Source organism: Rhinolophus sinicus, chromosome 8 (assembly GCF_057876585.1).
Source record: "Rhinolophus sinicus isolate RSI-liver-muscle chromosome 8, RSI-T2T, whole genome shotgun sequence".
Taxonomy (NCBI): Eukaryota; Metazoa; Chordata; class Mammalia; order Chiroptera; family Rhinolophidae; genus Rhinolophus; species Rhinolophus sinicus.
The window spans coordinates 4,080,230-4,101,814 of record NC_142508.1 but is presented as its reverse complement, the minus strand read 5'-3'; the positions used below and the strand labels follow the sequence as shown (position 1 = coordinate 4,101,814).

The 21,585-nt window shown below is 44.6% G+C and overlaps 1 protein-coding gene and 1 non-coding gene across 10 annotated transcripts; one reads left to right on the top strand and one right to left on the bottom strand.

The window, feature by feature from the left end:
- Nucleotides 1–14,479, top strand: GIMAP8 (GTPase, IMAP family member 8). Of its 9 annotated transcripts, none has more exons than XM_088799829.1 (7): nucleotides 255–487; nucleotides 3,669–4,329; nucleotides 7,615–7,660; nucleotides 9,103–9,207; nucleotides 9,694–9,769; nucleotides 10,614–10,636; nucleotides 12,591–14,479. In XM_088799829.1, the coding sequence occupies exons 1-7, from the start codon at nucleotides 441–443 to the stop codon at nucleotides 13,223–13,225; spliced, it is 1,593 nt and encodes a 530-aa protein (XP_088655955.1). In that variant the 5' UTR covers nucleotides 255–440; the 3' UTR covers nucleotides 13,226–14,479. The 9 variants fall into 9 exon arrangements, with proteins under 9 accessions (XP_088655949.1, XP_088655947.1, XP_088655952.1 ...); XM_088799828.1 differs by having other exon boundaries at nucleotides 256–487; nucleotides 10,614–10,645; XM_088799823.1 differs by lacking the exon at nucleotides 9,694–9,769 and having other exon boundaries at nucleotides 1–487; nucleotides 10,019–10,636.
- Nucleotides 14,480–16,279: 1,800 nt separating this feature from the next.
- Nucleotides 16,280–16,353, bottom strand: TRNAV-GAC (transfer RNA valine (anticodon GAC)). Its single transcript has one exon. It is a non-coding gene; the product is annotated as a tRNA-Val (tRNA).
- Between the last annotated feature and the right edge of the window lie 5,232 nt (nucleotides 16,354–21,585).

The following is a 21,585-nucleotide window of genomic DNA, read 5'->3' as shown; positions in this document are numbered from 1 at the left end:
CTCAGCACCAGGAAGCCAACTACACAGCCTCCAGTGCCCTCCACACAATGATAATTGTCTAGGGACCCTTCTGAAGCTTGGTTTGGGCTTGAGCCGCGGTACCCTCTCACTTCCCCTCCATCCTTTCAGTGGCAACTGCACGAGGGGCCACAGTGTTTAGTGAACCCCAAAGGTGGCCAGCACCCTGGAAGGTGTGCACGGTCCCTTTCTAACCCCGACCTAACCCTGATGTTTCATCCTGTGGTCTGGCACTAATTCAACTTCCCTTGTGGCTGCATTTGCGCCTCATTTGTTTTGAAACCCATTTCTAGAAACCTCTTCCTCTTCAGAAGCTCAGTCGGAAAGGTCCCGCCCCTGCCTTCATAGCCTCGGGTCCCTCCACCCTCTTTGGTACTCTGTCTGCCTGAGTGGAACAAGCAGCTGCTTCCCCCAGTCCAGCAATGCAGCAGGCAGAACGTGGAGCTGCCGGGACAGGACCGAGATACAGGTATGTGTGCGTGGTGTGTAGACACCAACTCAGAGAGGGGAGAGGAGCCACCCTGGGGCGTGATGCCAGGGCGTCTGGACGGCTCCTCCTGATCCAGCACTGGTCTCCCAGCCTGGGGGGGACGGGGCGTGGGGCACAGAGGCTCCCATCTTCCTAGGAGAGGCCCCACCTGGGCAGAGATGGAGGCCTGGTGGGAGGGGGAGGGTAAAGGTGGGTAGCAGCCCTCCCCCCCACCACACACACACACTGTGAGGCTAGCAGTTTGGACCCTGATTTCCCACATTCACTTTTCAAATATTTCCCAACCTTTGCACAGTTAGAATTCCGTTAACTGAGTATTGAAGGTAGTCCATGTTTGCAGAAACAGTATTTCTGACTTTACATGGAAATCACCTGCGCTCTCAGCCATGAATTCTTTCACTGCTTCCTGCTGGGCTGGCACGGAGTCCTACCCAGGTCAGGCGCTGGGGGTCTCTGACCACCTTTTTCTGTGGGTGTGAACAGCCCCTGAAGTGGGAGGAACCGGGCACCACTAGAGCGTTTGCATGGAGGCCTGAAGCCACGTTCCCTGGGGGCTGTATCCTGGGAAGAAGGTGGAGGCTGCTTTAGAGTCTCAACTAGAGTTCTGGAGACAAAGCTTTCTTTTCCCCCTCTCCACTGTTCTGCTGGGGTCCCCACAGTGGTCTGGGAGATGGTCAAGGGAAATGTGGTTTGGTAAAGGAGACAATGGGGGGGGGAGAGTTTTGGTTCCCTTTTATCCTTGAAAATATTTTCTATGTGCTTGGGAGGAAATGGTACAGGTTGGGCAACTGTGTGTATGTGTGAGAGAGAGAATGAGAGAGACCCAATCTCTGTGGTTGGAGTCCCGCAAACGCTGATCATTTAGTCTGTCACACTACGATGGGGAACCATGAAAAACAACCGTGCTTACTTGGGAAATAAGTTCCTTTCTTCTTCAGACCTGCTGGAAGTCTGCTTATTTACCTACTAGTGTTTTTGTTTGTTTGTTTTGTTTTTTGTTTGTTTTTCTGTTTTTTTTTTTTTTTTTTTTTTTTAATTTACAAAAATATACCACTTCACTGGCTTGGGATACAATATATAGTTACTTCTCTTTTATTATCCAAAGTGACATCACTTCAATCTCCGCCTGCTTCTAAAAACTGTTTTCCTTCCTCTCTTCACACCGCTCCCGCTCATCACTCATTTAACACCCTTTATTGAGCATACACTATATGCCAGGCACAATATTAGGGGTTAGGGACACAGAACAAAACAGGCAGGACCTCTGCTCTTAGGAAATTTTATACTAAGGGCAGTAGATATAAAATTTAAAAAGTAGACAATAAATAATATCAGATAGAAACAATGCTATGACAAAAATAAAGGAGAGTAAGGAGACGGGGAGTTAGGGTGCGGATTTTTCTTTTTTTTAGCTGTGTGTCAGGGTGAGGAGACGGTCTTAGAAGAGTCCCAACACTGATTGGCTTTAAGCTACAAAGAAGTTTATTTTTCCCTGGAGTAACAGCTCTGGGTGTTTTAGGCTGAAGCAGGCTTTGCCTCTTGTGTCAGGCAGGAAAGATCCAGATGATTCTAGAGGAGAGCCCAGGCCTCTGTCTGCGGCCCTGATGAGCTGCTCACCTCAGCCCACTGCGTGTCCTTGCCAAAGGGGTTGACATGCTCACTGTCCTACCTTCTCTGACTCCTGCTGGCAGTGCAGCGAGGTCCCTCCCTTCAGCAGCCCACTGACACTGTCTTCTTCAAAGTTATGAGCTGTGAAATAGCTCCACACACAGCGCTTTTCTCATGCTCCACTCTCTTCGGCCACATTTCTTTGTTCTTCAAGTCAGTCACCGTCTCCTGGGACGTAAGCCAGCATTTATCAAATGCCTTCTCTATGTTGTAGGTACGGGGGCCGAATGAAACAGAACAAGTCTCCATTCTTGTGGAATTTACCCTTTAGTGGTGGGGAGACTACAAAGAAAACGATAAGCAAGTAAACACACAAAGTGAAAGGTGGTAGCAGTGGGTGCTGGGGAGTAAAACAGAGCAGGGAGCAGGGGACGGGAGTGGGTGAGGCACCAAAAGACGGGTTGCTCTTAAATGTAGGCTGTCTGAAGGCCTCCTGTGCCACACGGACAATATGGGAGAGACCTAAGGGAGGTGAGTCTGCCTTACACAAGTCCGGGAGGAGATTGTTCTAGCTCAGATGAATAACCAGCACAAAGCCCCAACATCGCATGTTTGGGGAACAGCAGGGAGGCTGACGTGACTAGGTCAGACAAAGCAAGGTGGAGAGAGGTGGCGGGTGAGGTCAGAGAGGCAGCCAGGGCCTGGATTGGGTAGGGTCTTGGAGCACTGGGTCACATGGACACCCCTAGTTGGAAGGGAAGCTGGGAGAGGGTGTATTACTTTCCTGTTGCTGCTGTAACATATTCCCACAAACTTAGTGGCTAAAAGCCCACGCATTCTTATTTTGCAGTTGTGGAGGTCAGAAGTCCTAATGTCAAGGTGTTGGGCAAGCCTGTGATCCTTTGGTGGACTATGGGAGAATCCGTGCCCTTGCCTTTTCCAGCTTCTAAAGTTCGCCTGCATCCCCCTTGGCTTGTGGCCCTTCCTCCATCATCAAAGCCAGCAGGGTAGCATTTGCAAATCTCTCTCACTCTCTGAGCGCTGCTCCTGTTCTCACATCTCCTTTTCCTCGCTCTGACTTTCCTGCCTCCCTCTTCTAAGAACCTCTTAAAATGTGATTGCGTTGGGCCCACCTGGATGACCCAAGATTCTCTCTCTGTCTCGAGATCCTAAGCTCATTGGAAACGTAACGTAGTCCAAGATTCTGGGGTTAGTACGTGACATCTGGGGCGGCACATTATTCTCCCCTAGAGTGTCTAGATTTCTCCCAGCACGTGTCGTGGGTGATGTGTACAGAGAGAACAGTTGTCAGTTTAGCCAATCCATAGTGTTTGACATTTTACTGACACGAGTTTATTTCACAGACAAGAGCGCAGAGAAGCTCCTGCTCTCTGGAGCAAGCATTTCTTGTTCCAGTCTAGTCTGAGTCTAGGCCTTGGGTAGCCTCAACCCTTGGGCAAAAACCTGAGTCAAAAAGAGAACGCACTTCCTGGCTGGTCCTCGGTTCACTCTGTGTGTGAGTTCAATGCTGACGTGTTGCTTTCTGTCCCAGCAGAAGCAGCGGGAGCCTGTGTCAGGAGGATGTATTAGAGCAGGGCTGCTCCCCGCGGGAACTGAGGCTTCTCCTCCTGGGGAGACGGGGTGCAGGAAAAAGTGCCACAGGAAACACTCTTCTGGGCAAAGCCGTGTTCACGTCCAAATTCAGTGCTCAGATGGTGACTAAAACCTGCCAGGAAGAGAGCAGGGATATGAACGGTGAAAAGGTGGTAGTCGTTGACACCCCTGACCTTTTCTCCTCAAACGCTTGTGCGGAAGACAGGGGACATAACATTAAAGCCTGCTTACAGCTCTCGGAGCCCAACCTCCATGCCCTGCTGCTGGTCATTCCCATCGGCCACTACACGGAGGAAGACAGGGCGACAGACAAGGGCATCCGGGCCGAGTTTGGAGCTAAAGCCCCAAGGCACACCATTCTAACCTTCACTCGGAAGGATGAGTTGGACGGCAACTCGATGACAGATTACATTGAAAACAACAAGTCTCTTAGAGAGTTGGTTCAAACCTATGAAGGCAAATACTGTGCTTTGGACAACAAGGCAGGTGAAGAGGAGCGGGACAGCCAGGTGAAGGAGCTTCTCCACATGGTAAGGGAGTTGGTGAAGAAACAAGGACCGTATTGCATGAGCTCCAGAGATGCAGGCAGTGGGTTCCAGGTGAGAGTTCTCGTGAAGGTCTCCAAGGATCTCTGTTGCTAGAGCGAGTGGGAAGCAGAGGGGCACAAATAAGTGAAATGTCTCACGGGCTTTGTTTTGAGGGGATACTGATTCATAATATGGAAAGAGGTGCCAGAGGGGAGGTTACTTGGAATAGTCCCTTTGGACTTGATCGGTAAATTAATGGATACATTTAAGTCCTTATCTAGCTTTACCCCTAGTTGTTTTGTACACACAAGTGACTCATTAGACCCTCTCTCCCCTTGATTTCAATAAAACTACGCGCTTCTTGCTTCTCCCCCTCTCTCTGGAGGTTGCTGAGTCCTCTAATGACCTCTGAAACTGGCATCTGCAGGCTTGGCTCTGGCCTTTCCTCAGCTTGCCAACTCTCTCCCCAGGTGAGCCCACGTTTTTATGGCTTTGAGCTCCATCTACTGCTAACAGTTTCCAAATTAGTAGCTCTAGTCCAGGACTCTCTGAGTTCTGACTCCTTTACCTAACTGCTACTTGACATGTCCTCTTGGCTCTCTTACAGGATCTCAAACTTCACATGCCCACACTTCCCGTTGCCTCTCTGAAATCTGTAAGGCTTCTATTTTCCTCTCAACTCGGTCAATGGTTGTGCTGCTCACCACACTCTTCATGCCTAAACCCAGAGGTCAGCTTTGGTACCACAGCTAGCTTGCATCTACCCTCCGAGAAATCCTCAAGTCTGTGCCATCGATGTACCTGGAACTTACCTGCTTCTCTTCACCTCCGCTACCACTGTCTGGCCCGCGGCAGCCTCTTCTATTGCCTGTACTATTTTACAAATAATAGTAGCTGCTCACAGCGTCCGTCTCATTCATTCTTGTGCCTTATACCCCCGTCCACTTCACACACAGCAGCCTGGGTGATATTTTATTTAATTTTTAAACTTGAATGGAAGATGTATTCGTAACTAAGGAAGATACGAAAATGCAAGCTTTTGCCTCTGTGGTGCTTACACTTCAATTGGAGAGACTTACGCGTAAACAACAAAGCAGTTACTGGTTCAGTGTAAGTAAATAAACATTGGTATAGAGAAGTCTGTAAATGTAGGTGCCAGAGAACATAAAGCAAGCAAAAATTCACGACGGGGGCAACTTTGGGCAGAGTGAATCTTCTTAGAGCTGATGAGTATGAAGCCCAGACAGGATGGTAACGAGCGGGATTGTGGGGATTGACGGTGTCAGTATTTACTGAGCACCTACTACATTCCAGGCACCTACAGGAACTCTACGCAGAGATGTTCTATAGATAAGGACAGTGAGGCTCCAGAGAACTTGCGTCCTGCTCTCACCTCTTACCTGCGAGGCCTAAACGCTCTCGCTCCTTTATGAACATCTGTCTTTCCATTAATGGCTGCGTGGAACAGGGATGACAGCAGAGAGGAGAAGGGGCACAGAATGAGTTTTCTACAACGTCACCTGAACGCAACACCTTCTTATTTAAACTGCTTCAGTGACGTCCCACTGATCTGCAGACCAAGTTCAGAATCCTTGAGCTGACCTGGTTCCTCCCCCTCCGCTTTGCTCTCCACCTGTGCATCTCACGGGCCTTCCCTTGGTCCTCAGGTTATACTCATGTCCACTCCAGAGCTTCAAACCTGTGACTTTCTCTGCCTTGACACGTCCCCTCTCCCATTCCGCCTCACTCCAGGGCTGTTTTTATTTATCCATCTGCCTCAGCTTAAACTCACTTTCTCAGGGTGTCCTCCCTGATCGTCCCGTGGAACAAGCTGACAAAGATGTTTGCAAATACTTGAAAGTGGGCAAATGTTCGATAATTATTAGCTGCTATTACGATGATCATTATTATTATAGAAGTATACGAGGTCCAAGTAAATTATGGAGACATTAAGGACTTGTAACAATCCAGAGATTGGGCACGATTCCTACTTTCAGGACTTTACCCTCCTGAAATAAAAATACTATTATATATAAAGGTGTACGTACAAGGATATTTATCACTGCATATTTTGAAATAGTAAAGCTGGAAATAACCCGAAGGTCTATCAAGAAAGGAATGGTTGCATGAATTGTAAATGAGTACATATGGAACAAATTGCATTACAAAAAATAATAATAGTAAAACCACATGTATTGGCTTTGTAGTTGTGTGGAACATATTACTAAGCAGATGGCAGAACTGTAAGCCTAGTGAATCTCCCTATATGTTCATATACGCTTCTATGTATTTGTATAAACATAGACGGCTCTACGTGAGTTAACAACCGTTACTTTTCTGGTGGATTGGAGGTGGAAAAAATATTAAATTTTAGATCATGCACATTTGTATTGTAAGAATCCTTTGGATTTTAAAAAACACAAAAGCATTTGAGCTTGGCTCTATAAGGCGAAAGAAGTCTGATAATCAGAGCTGAGTGAGAGGACCCTGGGAAAGAGATGATTGGAGGTACCAGTAGTTTGGGGGTAAGACCAGGTAAGAAAGCAGAGAGAAACTTTCCTTGGCTGGCATGGAGATTTCACGAAGATAAGGCTAAAATAAAGCATAAGAAGCGTCTAACAATAACACATTCATCAAGATTGCATATCACTGTTTTCACCTTCTCTTTTGATTCCATGACAATTTAAACTTTGGGGGCGAGTATAAGGTCCACCAGACAGGTGAAGAGGACATCAGTTACGTGGCTCTCCATTCTCTGTCGTCTCCACTGGCCCACCTGGATGGGGAGATTCCAAAATTTACTGGATTCATGTTAGAAGAAGCTTCATCTCTACACTGGGGCTGCAGTGAGGGAAGGAGACATTGGAGATACGTGGGGAACCTCATTCCCAGTGCCCCCCCTTCTCCCTCAAATGCACATCATAGGAATCTATCTCTGGGCCAGTTTCTTCTTCCAAGAAGTCCAGAAGCTCTCCTTCAGTCTCGGGATTTTCTCCGGGAATAGCAGAAACTCTGGAAGACTGTGGAAGAAACTACTATTAGGAACTGTGGAGAAGTAACATTAGAGAGAGCTGCAGAGCTTGGTTGGATGGCCCCTGTGGGACTCCTCTGAGTGAGAGCGAGACCTAGCTCATGTCTGGGAAAAGTATTGCAGCAGCAGCAACATGGGGGTCTCAAGATTGACTGTCACTATGGACAGGTCGGCAAGGGCCAGCCAGGACCACAGCCGTGCCCTTGATTTGACCCCATCCTAATCATCACATTCCTCTGAGTTATATACTTGTGTCTCCATTTCTTTACTTTGTGAAAAGATGAGATTTTAGATCTGAGTGCATCGTTTCCCGCTTTCCTTTCTAGGACCCTATGAATGAAGCTACATCTCAGAAGGGGGACAAGCCACTCGGTAAGATGATCTTTCCAAAATGTTAAGCTCATACCTGTATTCTTTTGAATGCCTTGTGCCTCAAAGTGAAGTGGGACAAATACCTGGATAAGTCAGAGCAAAAGTGCACCCTGGAGACCTAGCTCAGATGGGTGCCTACAGCCTGTCTCCCAGGGCACTCCTAGCACTTCTGAGTAGGTGTAGCACCAGCAAACGTCCTAGACATGGCGTGGCTGCCCCTGACCTTCTCTGAAATGTTATGGAGCTGGGCTTGCCTCCCACGCTTCTCGCCTGACTCAGCCCCTTCTTCCTGGCTTAGGATCCAGCACTACCCAAATTTTGACTCCTTCCTCCTGGGAGAGGACTAACTTGCAGAGTTCAGTGATGGAGCTCAGTATGCAGTGAGTGACTGTCATCAGTGAGACACCCTGCACTCTGCACATATCAGTCAGACAGACCTACCTCTGTCTACCTGTGGAGCAAATGCAGTTTGGTCCATGGGATGGACATACACAACTAATTCAACCATCCCTATATTGATGGCCTTTCTGGTTATTTCTGGGCCAGGTCTGTGCAAGAACTGAATAGTCAGCAGTGAATAAGATAGACGATCTCTCTGTCCTCATGGAATTCCCCAAAATAATAATTAAAATGAAAATTTTAATAATAATAATTGCAGCTGACATTGTGTGCTGGAAAATTATATATAATACGTATCGATCCTTCACTCCTCATAGCATATAATATATAATCCTCATACCAACCCTATAAGGAAGATGTTACCATAATTATCTCATTTTACAGATAAGCCAACAGCCAGAAACCTGTGAACTCAGGAAGCAGTGGGGATTTAAAGCTCTGTCACTGCCCTTCAGATAAGACCCCCAGGGACATACCCGTGACCAGACAAAATTACATTTATTGACTTGTGGCCGCGAGGGCATAGCACATCACAGGGAACCATGGGGTGTCTCAGAATGTGTTGGAAAGGACTTTTTATAGGATGTGGGCTTGTGTGAGGTGATTTTGGGGAAAGTAGTAACTTTCAGAAGGCAACAATATAGGGATGTGGTGTCTCTAGGAATTCAGTTGCTTTCTCGTTCTTTCCTTCTCTCTCTCTCTCTCTCTCTCTCTCTCTCTCTCTTTCTTTCTTGGTGAGTCATGATCTTATATTTTTACATATCAAGGGATGGTTTAACAACTTTTAAGATGCAGAAGTAATATGCCATTTTAGCATTTAGATAGTAAGAAAAATCTTAAGTAATTAAAGACAATCCAAATTTTGACTAAAACTCTGATCTCATATTATATATTTTGACATAAAGCACACAGTGTCTACAATCAAGATTAACCTTATTGTTAGGAAGAAAAAAAAAAATCAGAGAATCTCTGCAACAGGGTCAAGTGATAAGACTTTCAAATCAGATGCTTTCTTTAAATGCTGTGTTCACTCTCCCTCCCAGACTTGCCCTGCAGACGTGGAGGGACAGTTCATACTAATCGTGTCCTGGATGACTCAGACTCAGTGACTGTCTCTGTAGCCGATGACTCTGCCATTTGGTCAGCACGTAGGTTTGGTGTTGATCTTGGATCATGGGAGAAATGGTGGGAACAGGGCATGTGTGGAGAGACAGTTTTGTGGTGCAGGTTTTTACAGCAATTTATTGTGGTATAATTTACACAGAGTGAAATGCACAGATCTTAAGTATACAGCTCAATGACTTTTTACACATCTTACACATATGTGACCACCATCTAGATAAAGATGTGCAATATTTCCATCACCTTAGAAGTTCTTCCTGGCCCTCCCCTAAGGGAGCCTCTCTCCAGCCTTCATCAACATAGATTAATTTTGTATGTTCTTGAACTTCATAGAATGTATTCATGTAGCATGTGGTTTTGGCTTCTTTCACTTGGCATGTTTTGGAGATACATTCATGTTGCATAGCAGTAGTTCACTCTGTTTTTTTTTTAAATTGCTGAGTTGAGTTCAATTTTATGAATATACTACTCTGAGTCCTTTTACATTCATATTCTCCTTGGTCCTGCCTCAGCCCACGGACTTCATGCCCCAGTACCTACCTTTGGTAGCAAAATAAGAGGAACCCTAAGGACCGCCAAGACCAGTGAAAGCCAAGTTTAACATTTTCATGTTCCTGGGAAATTTCAAGCCCTTTAGCTATCTCTTAATTTATTCATGGCCCCTTTCATGGCTTTCACTTTGATGGGTAGCTTTTGACCGGAACGAGAGTTCTACTCGTCCAAAGCACTCCTTCCATGCCTATAAAAATGGACAAGGATGAGAAATCATTAAATCTGTCCATATCTCTGTATTCAACTGCAAGAGTAGACTCGGAATCTGTCCTTTTCATCCCACAGGGCCAGGGGCGCAGCAGCTGCAGGCTGCAGAGTGTGAGCAGAACCCAAGAATGTCAGAACTGAGAGTCCTGCTGGTGGGGAAGCGCGGTGCTGGAAAGAGTACCGTCGGAAACAGCCTTCTGGGGAAGCGAGTCTTTGACACCAGATTCAGTGAAGAGTCAGTAACCCAGATGTTGAAGTCTGAGAGCAGAATCTGGAACGGAAAGAAACTTTGCATCATCGATAGTCCGGATTTGTCATATTTAAGGAACTGTAAATCAGAGCTTTCGCATCACCTGTCTCCAGGCCCGCATGCCTTCCTGCTGGTGACTCCGCTGGGCTCCTACTCTAAGCAAGATAAGCTGGTACTTAGCAGCCTCCAGAGCAGTTTTGGAGACAAATGCTTTGAGTTTATGATCATTCTCTTCACCAGGAAAGAAGATCTAGGGGATCAGGAAGTAGACAGTGTCTTAAAAACTAGAGATGCAGCCGTCTCTGAGCTCATCAAGAAATGTCAAAGCCGGTACAGTGTCTTCAACTACAGAGAAAAGGCAGAATACAAACACCAGGTGGCTGAACTCCTGCAAAAACTTGAGAGCATGGTGGAACAGAATGAGTACAAGCCTTGCAGCTTTGAGAGTAAGAAAAGTAAGTGATTGTACAGAAAACATTTTGTATAGGTTTTAAAAACGTAAACATAGGATGTACAGGAGCTTTTTTCTTCTGAAGGGCATAGAGGACAGGGTCTCTCTCTTGACTAATCCTTTTCTCTGCGTCCTTTCTTCTCCAATTCTACTAAAGTTACGTACCTTTCGGTGCACACTACGCCGACCTGGTCTTTAATTCTTTCATGACGCTTATGCCATCTCTCCAATTGGATGGAGAGTGTGTTGAGGGAAGCTGACCTTTTCCAACCTCTTGTTTTCCCCACAGTGTATCTGTTGCCCAGGGCTCTGCACTCAGCAGCACCAGTCATGACTTAGCTCTGGACCGTTGGCTTTCTTTCTCTTTCTCTTAAGCCCAGCTCTCGCTCCTTTGACATCTTTGTTCATTCTCTTGGTTCTTTACTCTTCTCTCTGTTGGAGAGGGGAAGCCATTTTGACAGCAAGGACGGGATCCTGAATGCTCATGATGGGTGGGCCCCACATGGCACTAGATGTGTTTTATTAGCCCAGCCACACTACCTTATCTACTGCCACACGTTCTGTTGACCTGACCTGAGATTCTTTCAGCCCAGCACAACTCGTCCCATTCTCTTCTGCTTCAAAATCCTCACCTGGGAGGAACATCAGACCCAAAGGAGCCTATCTGTTTATTGGGCCCTTTCATGTTCCTCATGGGGGGCCAGGTGCTGGGGAGCCTCTTAAAGACATGTGGGAAAGTCAGGAGAGGCTGTGTGGAGAAAGCCCAATTTGAAATGGGCTTTGGAGAATGGGTAGCGTTTGGATGGCTGGGCAGAAAGCTGGACGACATCCCAGACGGTCCACTAGCAATTTGAAGCCGGGAGGTAGGACTAAGCATGCCACCTGTCAGGAACAGAAGGAAGCGATCTTGATGGAAATGGAGGGCTCACACCTCTAGCTAAAGTTGGAAGGGGAGGTTAGGCCAGCTTCCAGAGGGACTTGAGAACCACACCTCCTGAGGGTATGAAGGCAGGGACTGAAATGCATGACAAATATGGGGGTGTCAGAAGATATTTTTTCATCCTGTAAGTAACAACTATGAGATTATGGGTTCAGAATAAGCAATTCAGTAATTTCCCCTGGAAAGGAGGACACAGGGTCGGCTTTCCTCCCTCTTTGTTTTGAGGTGGACGTTAGTAACTTGGGAAAGAATTCATAATTGAGGAAAATTGTGAAGAGACCCGAGTGGAAGAGAGAGATTATGGTCCAAGTGCAAAGTCATAAAGAAGCCCTCAGTGATGCACATTATAAGGGTTCAGGGCAGCTGTAATTCCATTTGTTGGAAAGCTGATTCTCTGCCATTGACACTACACAGCACAGTGTTAGTGGATAGTCATTATAACCACGAAGTGCCTTTTGACGTCAATGAAAGACACCATTAAGTTTAACGTGGTTGTGATGAGAAATGACTTGTCGTGTGATCCACCTGAAGGAACTGGTAATCCACTGATGGTGTATAAATGGAGTTGCATTTTCATGGAAAGTAATTCTGTGGAATAAGTTCTCAAATACATCAAAGAGATTTTGCTACAGTTAGTATTCAGTGGCAGCAGGAAGACACAGTCAGAGCAGGAACAGAAGACAAAGAGATGAGATGCGTAGACCGGACACAGCTGAGTGGGTGGAGAGTAATAAATCACAAGGTACCAGGGTGGCAGAGAAGGTACCAGAAAAAGGGAGCAAATTCAGAGATAGGAATAGTGGCGTGTCAGTGGATGAGCAGTGGCCCAATCCTGCTCCTGAGTTCTGTGTGACTGGAACAAACCACTCCTGTGCTTGGGGATGCAGCTGGCAGGTGACAGGATGGTCTGGCTGCTCCCTGAGCGCCCATGGTTGTCACGTATGGGCCAACTGAAAGGTGTACCCGGATCAACCCATAGTCATGAATCATTTCTGCTTCCTTCTGACAGATACCCTGACCCTGGTCCTCGTGGGGAGGAGCGGGACTGGGAAAAGTGCGACTGGGAACACCATCCTCGGGCGTTCCGAGTTCGTCTCTCAGCTCCAAGCACAGCCAGTAACTAAGACGTGTCAGAAAAGCATGAGGAAGTGGGATGAACAGGCCGTTGTTGTTGTGGACACTCCTGAAGTCGGCCTGCTCGGTGCTGAAGGAGACCCATCCCAGCTACAGGAACTCATAAGGTACTTGTCCAGTGGTGAAGGCAGCAACGCCATCTTTGTCCTGGTCCTCCAGCTGGGACGGTTCACTCAAGAGGACCAAATGGCAGTGAAGAGGCTAAAGGAAATATTTAGAAAAGATGTTATGAAACACACAATCATACTGTTCACCCGAAAGGAAGACCTAGGGGACGGGACTCTTGACAATTACGTCAAAAACACAGATAACAAAGCTCTTAGGAAGCTAATGAAAAAGTGTGAGCAGCGAGTTTATGCTTTTAACAACAAAGAAACTGGCCAAGCTAGGGAAGAGCAGGTAAGAGTCCTTTTGAATATGGCCAGCACTCTGATTAAAAGAGCTGGAGGGTATAGATGTGTCCTTGCACAGGAGAATGGCAACAAAAAACAAGCCTACAAAAAGCACTAAGCAAGCCTTTAAAAGGTAAGTCATAGGCAGCTGGGGTGTCAGGCTGGGGGTAGGCATGGTAGGACTGATGGGATGGGAAGAGGGTTCAAGACTTAGGGCTTGAGAAGCAAATGCATCTCACCTTGTGATGCTTCAGCTCTTTGTAGTTAAATAAATTGTCAGGCTGGGGCATGTAGTAGGGGTTATAAAGGAGAAAGAAGAAATAAGGGGGGGAGGGTTTCAAAGATTAGGCTGATAATAGGGGTCCGAATCAAGTCGCAAGAATCACCTCACCTGTGCAGGTGGATTGGCATCAGGGCTGACACCGTGACTGAGGCGGAGCCAGCCTGTGGTCAGAATGCAGACAGGTACACCTGACACGTGAGAGTGGGGCAACGTCCAGCCAAGTCCCAGGCATAAAAGAGAGAAGCTGGACTCCTGTGGGCCTCCCCGCTGGCCCCCTGCGCTGCCCTTTCCTCACCCGGTGACCATTCCTTCATGCCCTCTTCAAGTCTGACTGCAAAGTGGGGTCCAGACAACGCTTCTTTGTTGTGCCCGAGGAACTGAACATGACTTGAATGAGGTTTCAGAAGATTTTATTGCTAATTATCACAGTAAAATAGACTAGAACAAAAATCAGAAGCAGAGTAGAATTGCCAAGATCAGACAACCTTGCAAAGTTCTAAAATTCTAAGTATAATTCTAGATTTCCTCTACAAAAAGTTATTGCAAACTCCTTTGCTTCTCTCTCTCTCTCTCCCCCTGTCCAGAGGGTTAGGAATTAGGTAAAAACTCAGAGAATGCAAATAATAATGGTTTAAACACATCAGGAGCTTATAGTGTGTCCTGTCAAGACGTCTAGGAGAGGCCATCTGAGGAACGTTCCAGCTTTGTTCTCCTGCAACCTCCACATGTCCGGTAGCTTCTTGGTTCCAAGAGGGTGGCGTCCTACCTGTGACTTAGCAGATTACACTAAGAGCTGACTGATGTGTGCATTCCATGAGATGAGAACTATGGAATCTTCGCCCAGTAGATGTAGGGCCAGATGATTTCAAGATTAACCACTTTATTGATGCTTTGAGAACAGGATCTATGTCATCTGCCTTTGTTTTTTTGAAAGTATCAGGGTACCTTCAAGATTAACCTGATTATGAGAGCATGGGCTGTCACCACTAATGCTTTTATACTACATAACCCTTGCCATGACAAATTCTAGAAAACGTGTGTGTAAATATTCAGTTATGTGAAATAATAAAGATGAATTATACTACGGACTGACAGCCTCCTGATTTCTACTTTTCTGGCTTGGGGAAGAGCATGCCTCCACGGAGAGGCAATGGGATATTTAGCTACCTAGACTCCGCTGAGGTTTTTGCATCTTTGGTGCCTGAGGACCGTTAGACCAGGTGGCAGGCCCTTTCTTAGGCCTCTGCCAGCTCAGGAATGTCCCACCGAGGGCATTTCACTATAGCAAGGACAAATAAATGGAACCTGGGTTAGAACCAGGAACATGGTGGGAAGAGGGTCTAAAAGGCCTTTGTGCCTCTTGCCAGAGCTTTTCTTCGGTTTGAAAGCAGGAACAAACCCCAGGGTGCTACCATGGTTGAGCAGGCGACGTGGGGAACTGAATGAGATGTTGGGCATCTTCTCCCAGGTAGGACCTGACATATGCTCGTATTGCCACGCTACGACCACTCTTGAGTGGGAGGGAAGGACAACACTGCTGAGTCAGTTCCTGCTAGAAACACTTGCTGACGAAGAGTAGGAGGGCAGGAGGTGTACTGGGGGTGGAGGATGGAGGAATGCCCGTTCAAAGACGAAAGGGAAGAAGCAGAACTGGGCAGAGAAAGCCCCCAGACCTCACTGCAGATCTGACTTTGCAGAAGGAAAAAGGGGAGGGGACTGGGTTGGGAAAGGAGAGCCTCAGATCTGACAAAGCCTGTGTCAACTCTGTAGGGAGTTCTGGGGCAAAGACTGCCCAATAGCCAAGTCCTGTGTTGGGCAGACAATGGCAACTCTGCTGAGCTCAGCCCTTGGCTGCGAACTGCCTGGGTAGAGCATGGCTTTGGCTCAAAAGCTAAGGTGGTCCTGACAGTGGTGCAGCTGGAGGGGGTCAGCTAACTGCTAAGAATGCCAAATTTTTGTTCTTTTTTTGAATGCTGTATATTCGATTCCTAGAAAGACACAAACTACTGAAAGTGACTCAAGAAGATATAAAAGTCTGAAAATACCTACAAAAAAAAAAAAAATAAAGAGATTAAATTAGGAACTTAGAAAACGACCCTAAAGAAAAGCCCAGGACCAGATGGCTCACTGGTGAATTCTACTAAACATTTAAAGAAGAATTAACACCAACAGCTTGCAAACACTTTCACAAAATAGGAGAGGAGGAAGTACTTTACAGTTCATTCTATGAGGTCAGTATTATCCAGACAAAGACATTACAAGAAAACTACAGACCAATATCCTTTATGAATATAGACATAAAAATCCTCAACAAAATGGCAGCAAATCAAATACAGCAACTCATAAATACAAGTACCTACCATGAGAAGTATGTACCATATATAAGTACATATATCTGGGATTATCCCGGAAATGCAAGATTGGTTCAGTATACAAATATCAATCAATGTATTACAGCGTATTAATAGAATGAAAGAGAAAAATCACATCATCATCTCAAAAGATGCAGAAAAATTGTTTGACAAAACCCAACCCCCACGTATGCTTAAAACATTCACTAGACGAGGAAGAAATATAATTATGATGTTCTTCAGCTTATTATCCTTTTATGCTTCTCAACTGTCCTCACACATTCCAGACTCCTGGGTATTTTAAGCAAAACTCTTCATATTGTAGCATCCATTTCAGTCCCCACTCATCTATCAGTATTCTTACTCCGGTAGTTACACTGAAGGGTGTTGCCTTTTTACCCACATCTGAGAGTTCCCCCACCTCCACAGGCATGCACACGTGCTGTGGGTGACTATCCAATTCATCATATAGGTTTAAGGATTAATCTTTTTTTAATTAAATTAAATTAACTATTTTTAAGAAGGCCGCAGCCCACAGTGGCCCATGCGGGGATCGAACCGGCAATGTTGGTGTTGTCAGCACCACACTCTAACCTACTGAGCTAACGGGCCACCCACGGATTAATCTTAAATCTCGTGTTCTTAAGGAAAGTTTTCTGCTCCACCCAAGTCTGACTTAAGTCCTCTCCCATTATTTGGCTTTATCACATTCTATGCATACCCACATCAAATGCTTGTTATTTCTTTCTGTATCCCCAAGGATATTGTAAAATCCTTGGTGACAAAAGACTCTTGTTAAATTATATCCCAATATCTGATGTGTCTATGGCCCTCAATTTATAATTTGTCAGTCATATGTCAGTTGAGCGTCCCCTGCTCCTTGATGACTCGGTGAAATTTGGTCCAAACTATAATTTCACAATGTGTAAGAGTTCAAAATCCTCCCCTCTACTTCTAAGAATTCCCTTTCCTTCTTCCTCAGCCTTTTCTCTGTTCCCTCATTTCTGTAAAATTATGCACCGTTTCTATTTCAGCCTATGAGCCTGAAAGCCTAAAAGGCAGTGATTATACTGTTTTTAAGAAAATTGGTATTTACATACAATTATTCATAGTCAGCTTTTTCTTTTTTTTTCTTTAGTTTTAGAAATTTTACTGGAGATTTTGCAGAGTACAAGAGTCAGCACGCAGACTTCTCCCATTTTGATCACTCTCTTCTCTTTGTTCTCCCTTCTTTTTAAAAAAAATTAAGATGCTTTTTTTGTGTATGTGAGATCCCGTCCCTTAGTGGATAATAAATAGTGACATCTCTCTTTTCATCTGTGAAGTTTTGGTTTAAAAAAACCCAAAAAACAAAAATGAAAAACAACAAAATTCCTATTGCCCCTCCTCCCATGTTATATTGAAAGGTAGGAAAAGTCAATTTAACAAACATTATAAAATTTCCCACATATTCAGAATGTTGGATAAATTATAGACGAACATCAAGGGTGGACCAAAGAATGTTCAGGTACTCCATTAGGTCTAATAAGAAGATATATTTGTACTTATTTTTGGTATCTAATTTTGTTTTCAAAATCTTCTAGTTCCTGGAGAAGGGCTATCTCTTTCTGAATTTTGTCCAACTGACTTTTTCTAGCTGTTTGCTGATTGCTGCTTGTTATTTCAGTTGTTTGATTGCTTTTAGGTTTTTCGTTTTTTTTGTGTGTTTTTTTTCAGGTTCTTGATTTTTTTTTCTCCACCTCACAATCTCATGATGTCTGCTGAGAAAAGGTGTTTGTAGTGTTTCCTGTTTTTCAGCTTGTGGTCTCATTGTTCCTTTGTGTTCTAGAGGCTGTGTTTAGATCGGCTTATTATTTTGCTCTTGTGGTTTCACACTGTTCTGGGTGGCTTCTCATGCAGCTTGAGGTCAGTGACTTGTTTGTTCCTTAGAGCTGAAGTTCTAAAGGTCATTCCAATACCGGCTCCTCTCTGGTACTTCACTTAGAACCGCTTGATAAGTTACCGAGTTCACTGGAAATACTATGTCCAAAAATTTGAGCTAAGAAAGTGGCCATATTTATGCATTTGATGGCATGTTAATCTTGTACAAGAAAAATCTAGTTGTCATGCAGGGTGTCATGCGGGGTCTCTGGTCCCGCTCCCCACATAAGAACGCAGGACATGGTGAGGCCAAAAGGAACACCCACGGAGCCATAGGTAGGGGAGTCACACCACTATATTCTCGCTGGGTTGGAGAAACAGGAAGCAGGAGCCACACAATTCGAAATCCACACTCTGCCCTTGGTAGCCCCCCCCCCCCCCCCATTTTCTGCTAGCGTAGCCACGGCAGTTATATTAGTGGCCAATGGCTCACTGGTTACAGCTGACGGCCAGCTAGCCACAGCTGATGGTCATGCAATCACAGTTGATGGCCATTTACTACCTGAGCCAGCACCATTCCACGTGAGGCCGAGAGCCTGGAAACTGCACTCCTGGCTCTGTCTCCACACTAGTATAGTGCAAACCCCTGTACCTGTTATTAACACATAACCTGGTGGCACATGTAGCGGTATTATTGAGCTCCTTCTCACCTGGGCACCAAGCAAGGTACATAAAACTAGAAGCTGCTATTCTGGAAATGTTTGTGCTTTTTTAACACCCCACACTTTCATTTGTCTCAAATTTACAATCACATACATGTAGCAAGTAGCAGCAACAAACTTTGACAAGAGTTTGACTACAAGGCCAAACTCATCATAAATGGGGTCACTTTGGGGTAGTTGCACAGATTTACTCTAAGAAAAGAAGGTGCACCCTTCTTTAAATCCCACTTGATTGTGGTGTATGATCCTTTTAATGTGCTGTTGAGTTCAGTTTGGTAATATTTTGTTGAGGATATTGCATGTATGTTCATCAAGGATATTGGCCTGTAGTTTTCTTGAAGTGTCCTTGTCTGCTTTGGATGTCAGGTTTATTCTGGCCCCATAAAATGAGTTTGGAAGCGTTCCTTCATATTTCATTTTTGGAAGAATTTGAGCAGGATTAGAATTCATTTTTCTTTAAATATTTGGTAGCGTTCACCTGTGAAACTATGATTCGGGCTTTTCTTTGTTGGGAGATTTTTGATTACTCCTTCAATCCCTTCACTCATTATTGATCTGTTCAGACTTTCTGTTTCTTTATAATTCAGTCTTGGTAGGTTGTATGTTTCTAGGCATTTTATCCATTTCTCCTAGTTTATTCATTTGTTGGCAAATAATTGTTCATAGTGATCTCTTATGATCCTTTGTATTTCTGGGGTTTCAATTGTAATGTCTCCTCTTTCATTTCTGATTTTATTTCTTTGAGTCTTCTCTCTCTGTTTTTAAAATTAGCCCAGCTAAAAGTTTGTCAATTTTGTTTACATTTTTAAAAAACATCTCTTGGTTTTGTTGATCTTTTCCACTCTTTTTCTGGTCTCTAGTTCTGCTCTGAACTTTACTTCCTTCCTCTGTTAACTTTGGGCTTTCTTCTTTCTTTCCTGGTTCTTTGAGATATAAAGTTGTTTGAGATCTTTCTACTTTTGTTAATGGAGGCATTTATCCCTATAACCTTCCCTCTTAAAATTGCTTTCGCAGCATTCCATTTTTGCATATTGCATTCCCATTGTTTGTTTCAAAATATTTTTTTATTTCCCTTTTGACTTCTTCCTTAACCCATAGGTCATTCAGGAATGTATTGTTTAATTTCCATGTTTTTGTGAATTTTCCAGTTTTCCTCCTGTTACTAACTTCTCTAGTTTCACGCTGTTCTGGTCAGAAGAGATACTTGGTATTTTTTCAACGTTTCAAAATTTGCTCAGACTTGTTTTACATATGTATACATACTGTTTCCAGACATTGAACAACAGGCTGTTCAGGACTGATCCCTAAGATGGGTCAGAAGTATGAAAACTGAAAGTGGATGACAAAGAAATCAGAGACCAAAAAATATTAAATATCTGGAAAAATACAAAAGATTCTTCTTATCATTTAAAAATTTCTTCAAAAGACAATTTACCCTTGAAAGCAACATGATAACAATATATTGTTGAGTTTATATTTTCTGTAAATGTAAAATGTGTAACTGCAATAACGCAGAAGATGGGAGGGAGGAAGTAATAGTATATTGTAAAGATCTTAGAGCATATGTGAAGTGATACGATAATCACTGAAGGCAGAATATAAGTTGAAGGTGCATATTGTAAATTGTGGCGCAACCACTAAGAAAATAAAATGAGGAACAGCTAATGAAGCAATCATGGAAATAAAATGGAATTGAAAAAATTCACCAAAAAAAGCAGAAAAAAGGAAAAAGAGCAAATGGGACAAATAGAAACAAATAGCAAGAAGATGAATTTAAACACAGCAATATCTATAATCATATTAGATATAAACTATCTAAACGCTCTGATTATAAGACAGATTGGATAAAAAAAAGCAAGACCCAGCTGCATGCTAAAGGAAATTCCACTGTAAATATAAAGACACAGACAGATTAAAGGAGGAGAAATGATAAAGAGAAACCATGAAAAAGATATGCCATGCTGGATTAAGCACATGAGACCTGCAGTGGTTGTATTAATATGAAGTAGGGTTGAGAACAATACCATCTCCATCCACATCCGGGCTAAAGGAACTTTCATAATGGTAAATAGGTGAACTCATCCACAAGATACAATAATATTGAATGTGCATGTGCCTCATAAATAACTGAGCTTTAACGAAAGAACTTCAAGAAGTAAAAGCTGACACAAATGGAGAAATAGGCAAATCCACATTTGCAGTTGGAGATTTCAACACTCCTTTCTCAATACTGTATATTATTTTCTCTTTTTCCTAAACTGAGCACAGACTAGGAAGGGAAGAGAAACTGTTTCATGATTCAGATTTCTCCCTGTCCCCCTCTGACTTGCGGTTCATTTCCACAATTCACAGTCTTATCTGAAGAGGATTCTGGAGGAAATTTCAAGTCTCTCAGCATTTGGCATGGGTGTTCCTGGATTTGCAATGATTTGCACGCGATGGCCCATGGTTGTGTGCCTGTTGTTCCAATATGTGCTCAGCTGGTGCAGATTTTTTCCCTCTTTTACGTGTCTCTTTAGTGACCTGAGTTCATCAATAACCCGGGAATCTCTGACCGTGAAGGCCGCGCCGGAGGATACTGTAGGGAAGAGATCTGGAATTGCTCAGCAGTATCAGAGATGAGCTTGAGTTTGTGCGTGAGGGGGGAGTGCTGGGGACCGAGCAAGTGTGGGTGGACAGATAGGATTGACAACGCCGGCTAACCTGGCTCATTTCACCTGACTCAGAGAGCTGACTCCCAGATCTACATGGGACGGAAGGGGTGACACCTTGCCCCACCACTGGATCACCAGTGCTCAGCCCACAAAGACTCGTTTATTTGGAGACTGAAGTAACAATTTCCAAACCTCTTAATTTTTGTGATTTATCTCTGACTTGAAAAGCATATCCTCACCCTGTGAATGTGTCAGCCCAGTGGGAAAGCTCCTCTTTTGAAGCAAACTTTCTGCAGGGTCTCCGTGGCCCTTGGGGACCTGCGTCTCTACTTATAGTTTCCTTGGACTTGTAGAAACGTCAGTATTCAAGCTGCTGGAGGGGTCTGGATGGGGATGCAGGGGGAGATGTCCCCTGCTGGGACAGGTGGACTGTTCTTCAGAGTGTTCTCTTCTGATGAGCACCCTCCACCCCCCAGGTGTGTATGTGCATGTCTGTCTGTACTTGGCTGTGTGGTTTTGCAGATGGAGTTAGGAACGACAAGCTCTGTTCAATGGGCATGTAAGGCAGATGAAGAAACATCTACAAACATTGATTTCCTTTAACACAG

What these genes read in the sequence shown, in the direction of transcription:
- GIMAP8 (XM_088799821.1), top strand. Translation starts at nt 441, where the DNA reads ATGCAGCAGGCAGAACGTGGAGCTGCCGGGACAGGACCGAGATACAG. An exon ending in ATGCAGGCAGTGGGTTCCAG is followed by an intron (nt 4,330 to 7,614) that starts GTGAGAGTTCTC and finishes TTTCCTTTCTAG; the next exon opens with GACCCTATGAATGAAGCTAC. An exon ending in CTCTGCCATTTGGTCAGCAC is followed by an intron (nt 9,208 to 10,018) that starts GTAGGTTTGGTG and finishes TTCATCCCACAG; the next exon opens with GGCCAGGGGCGCAGCAGCTG.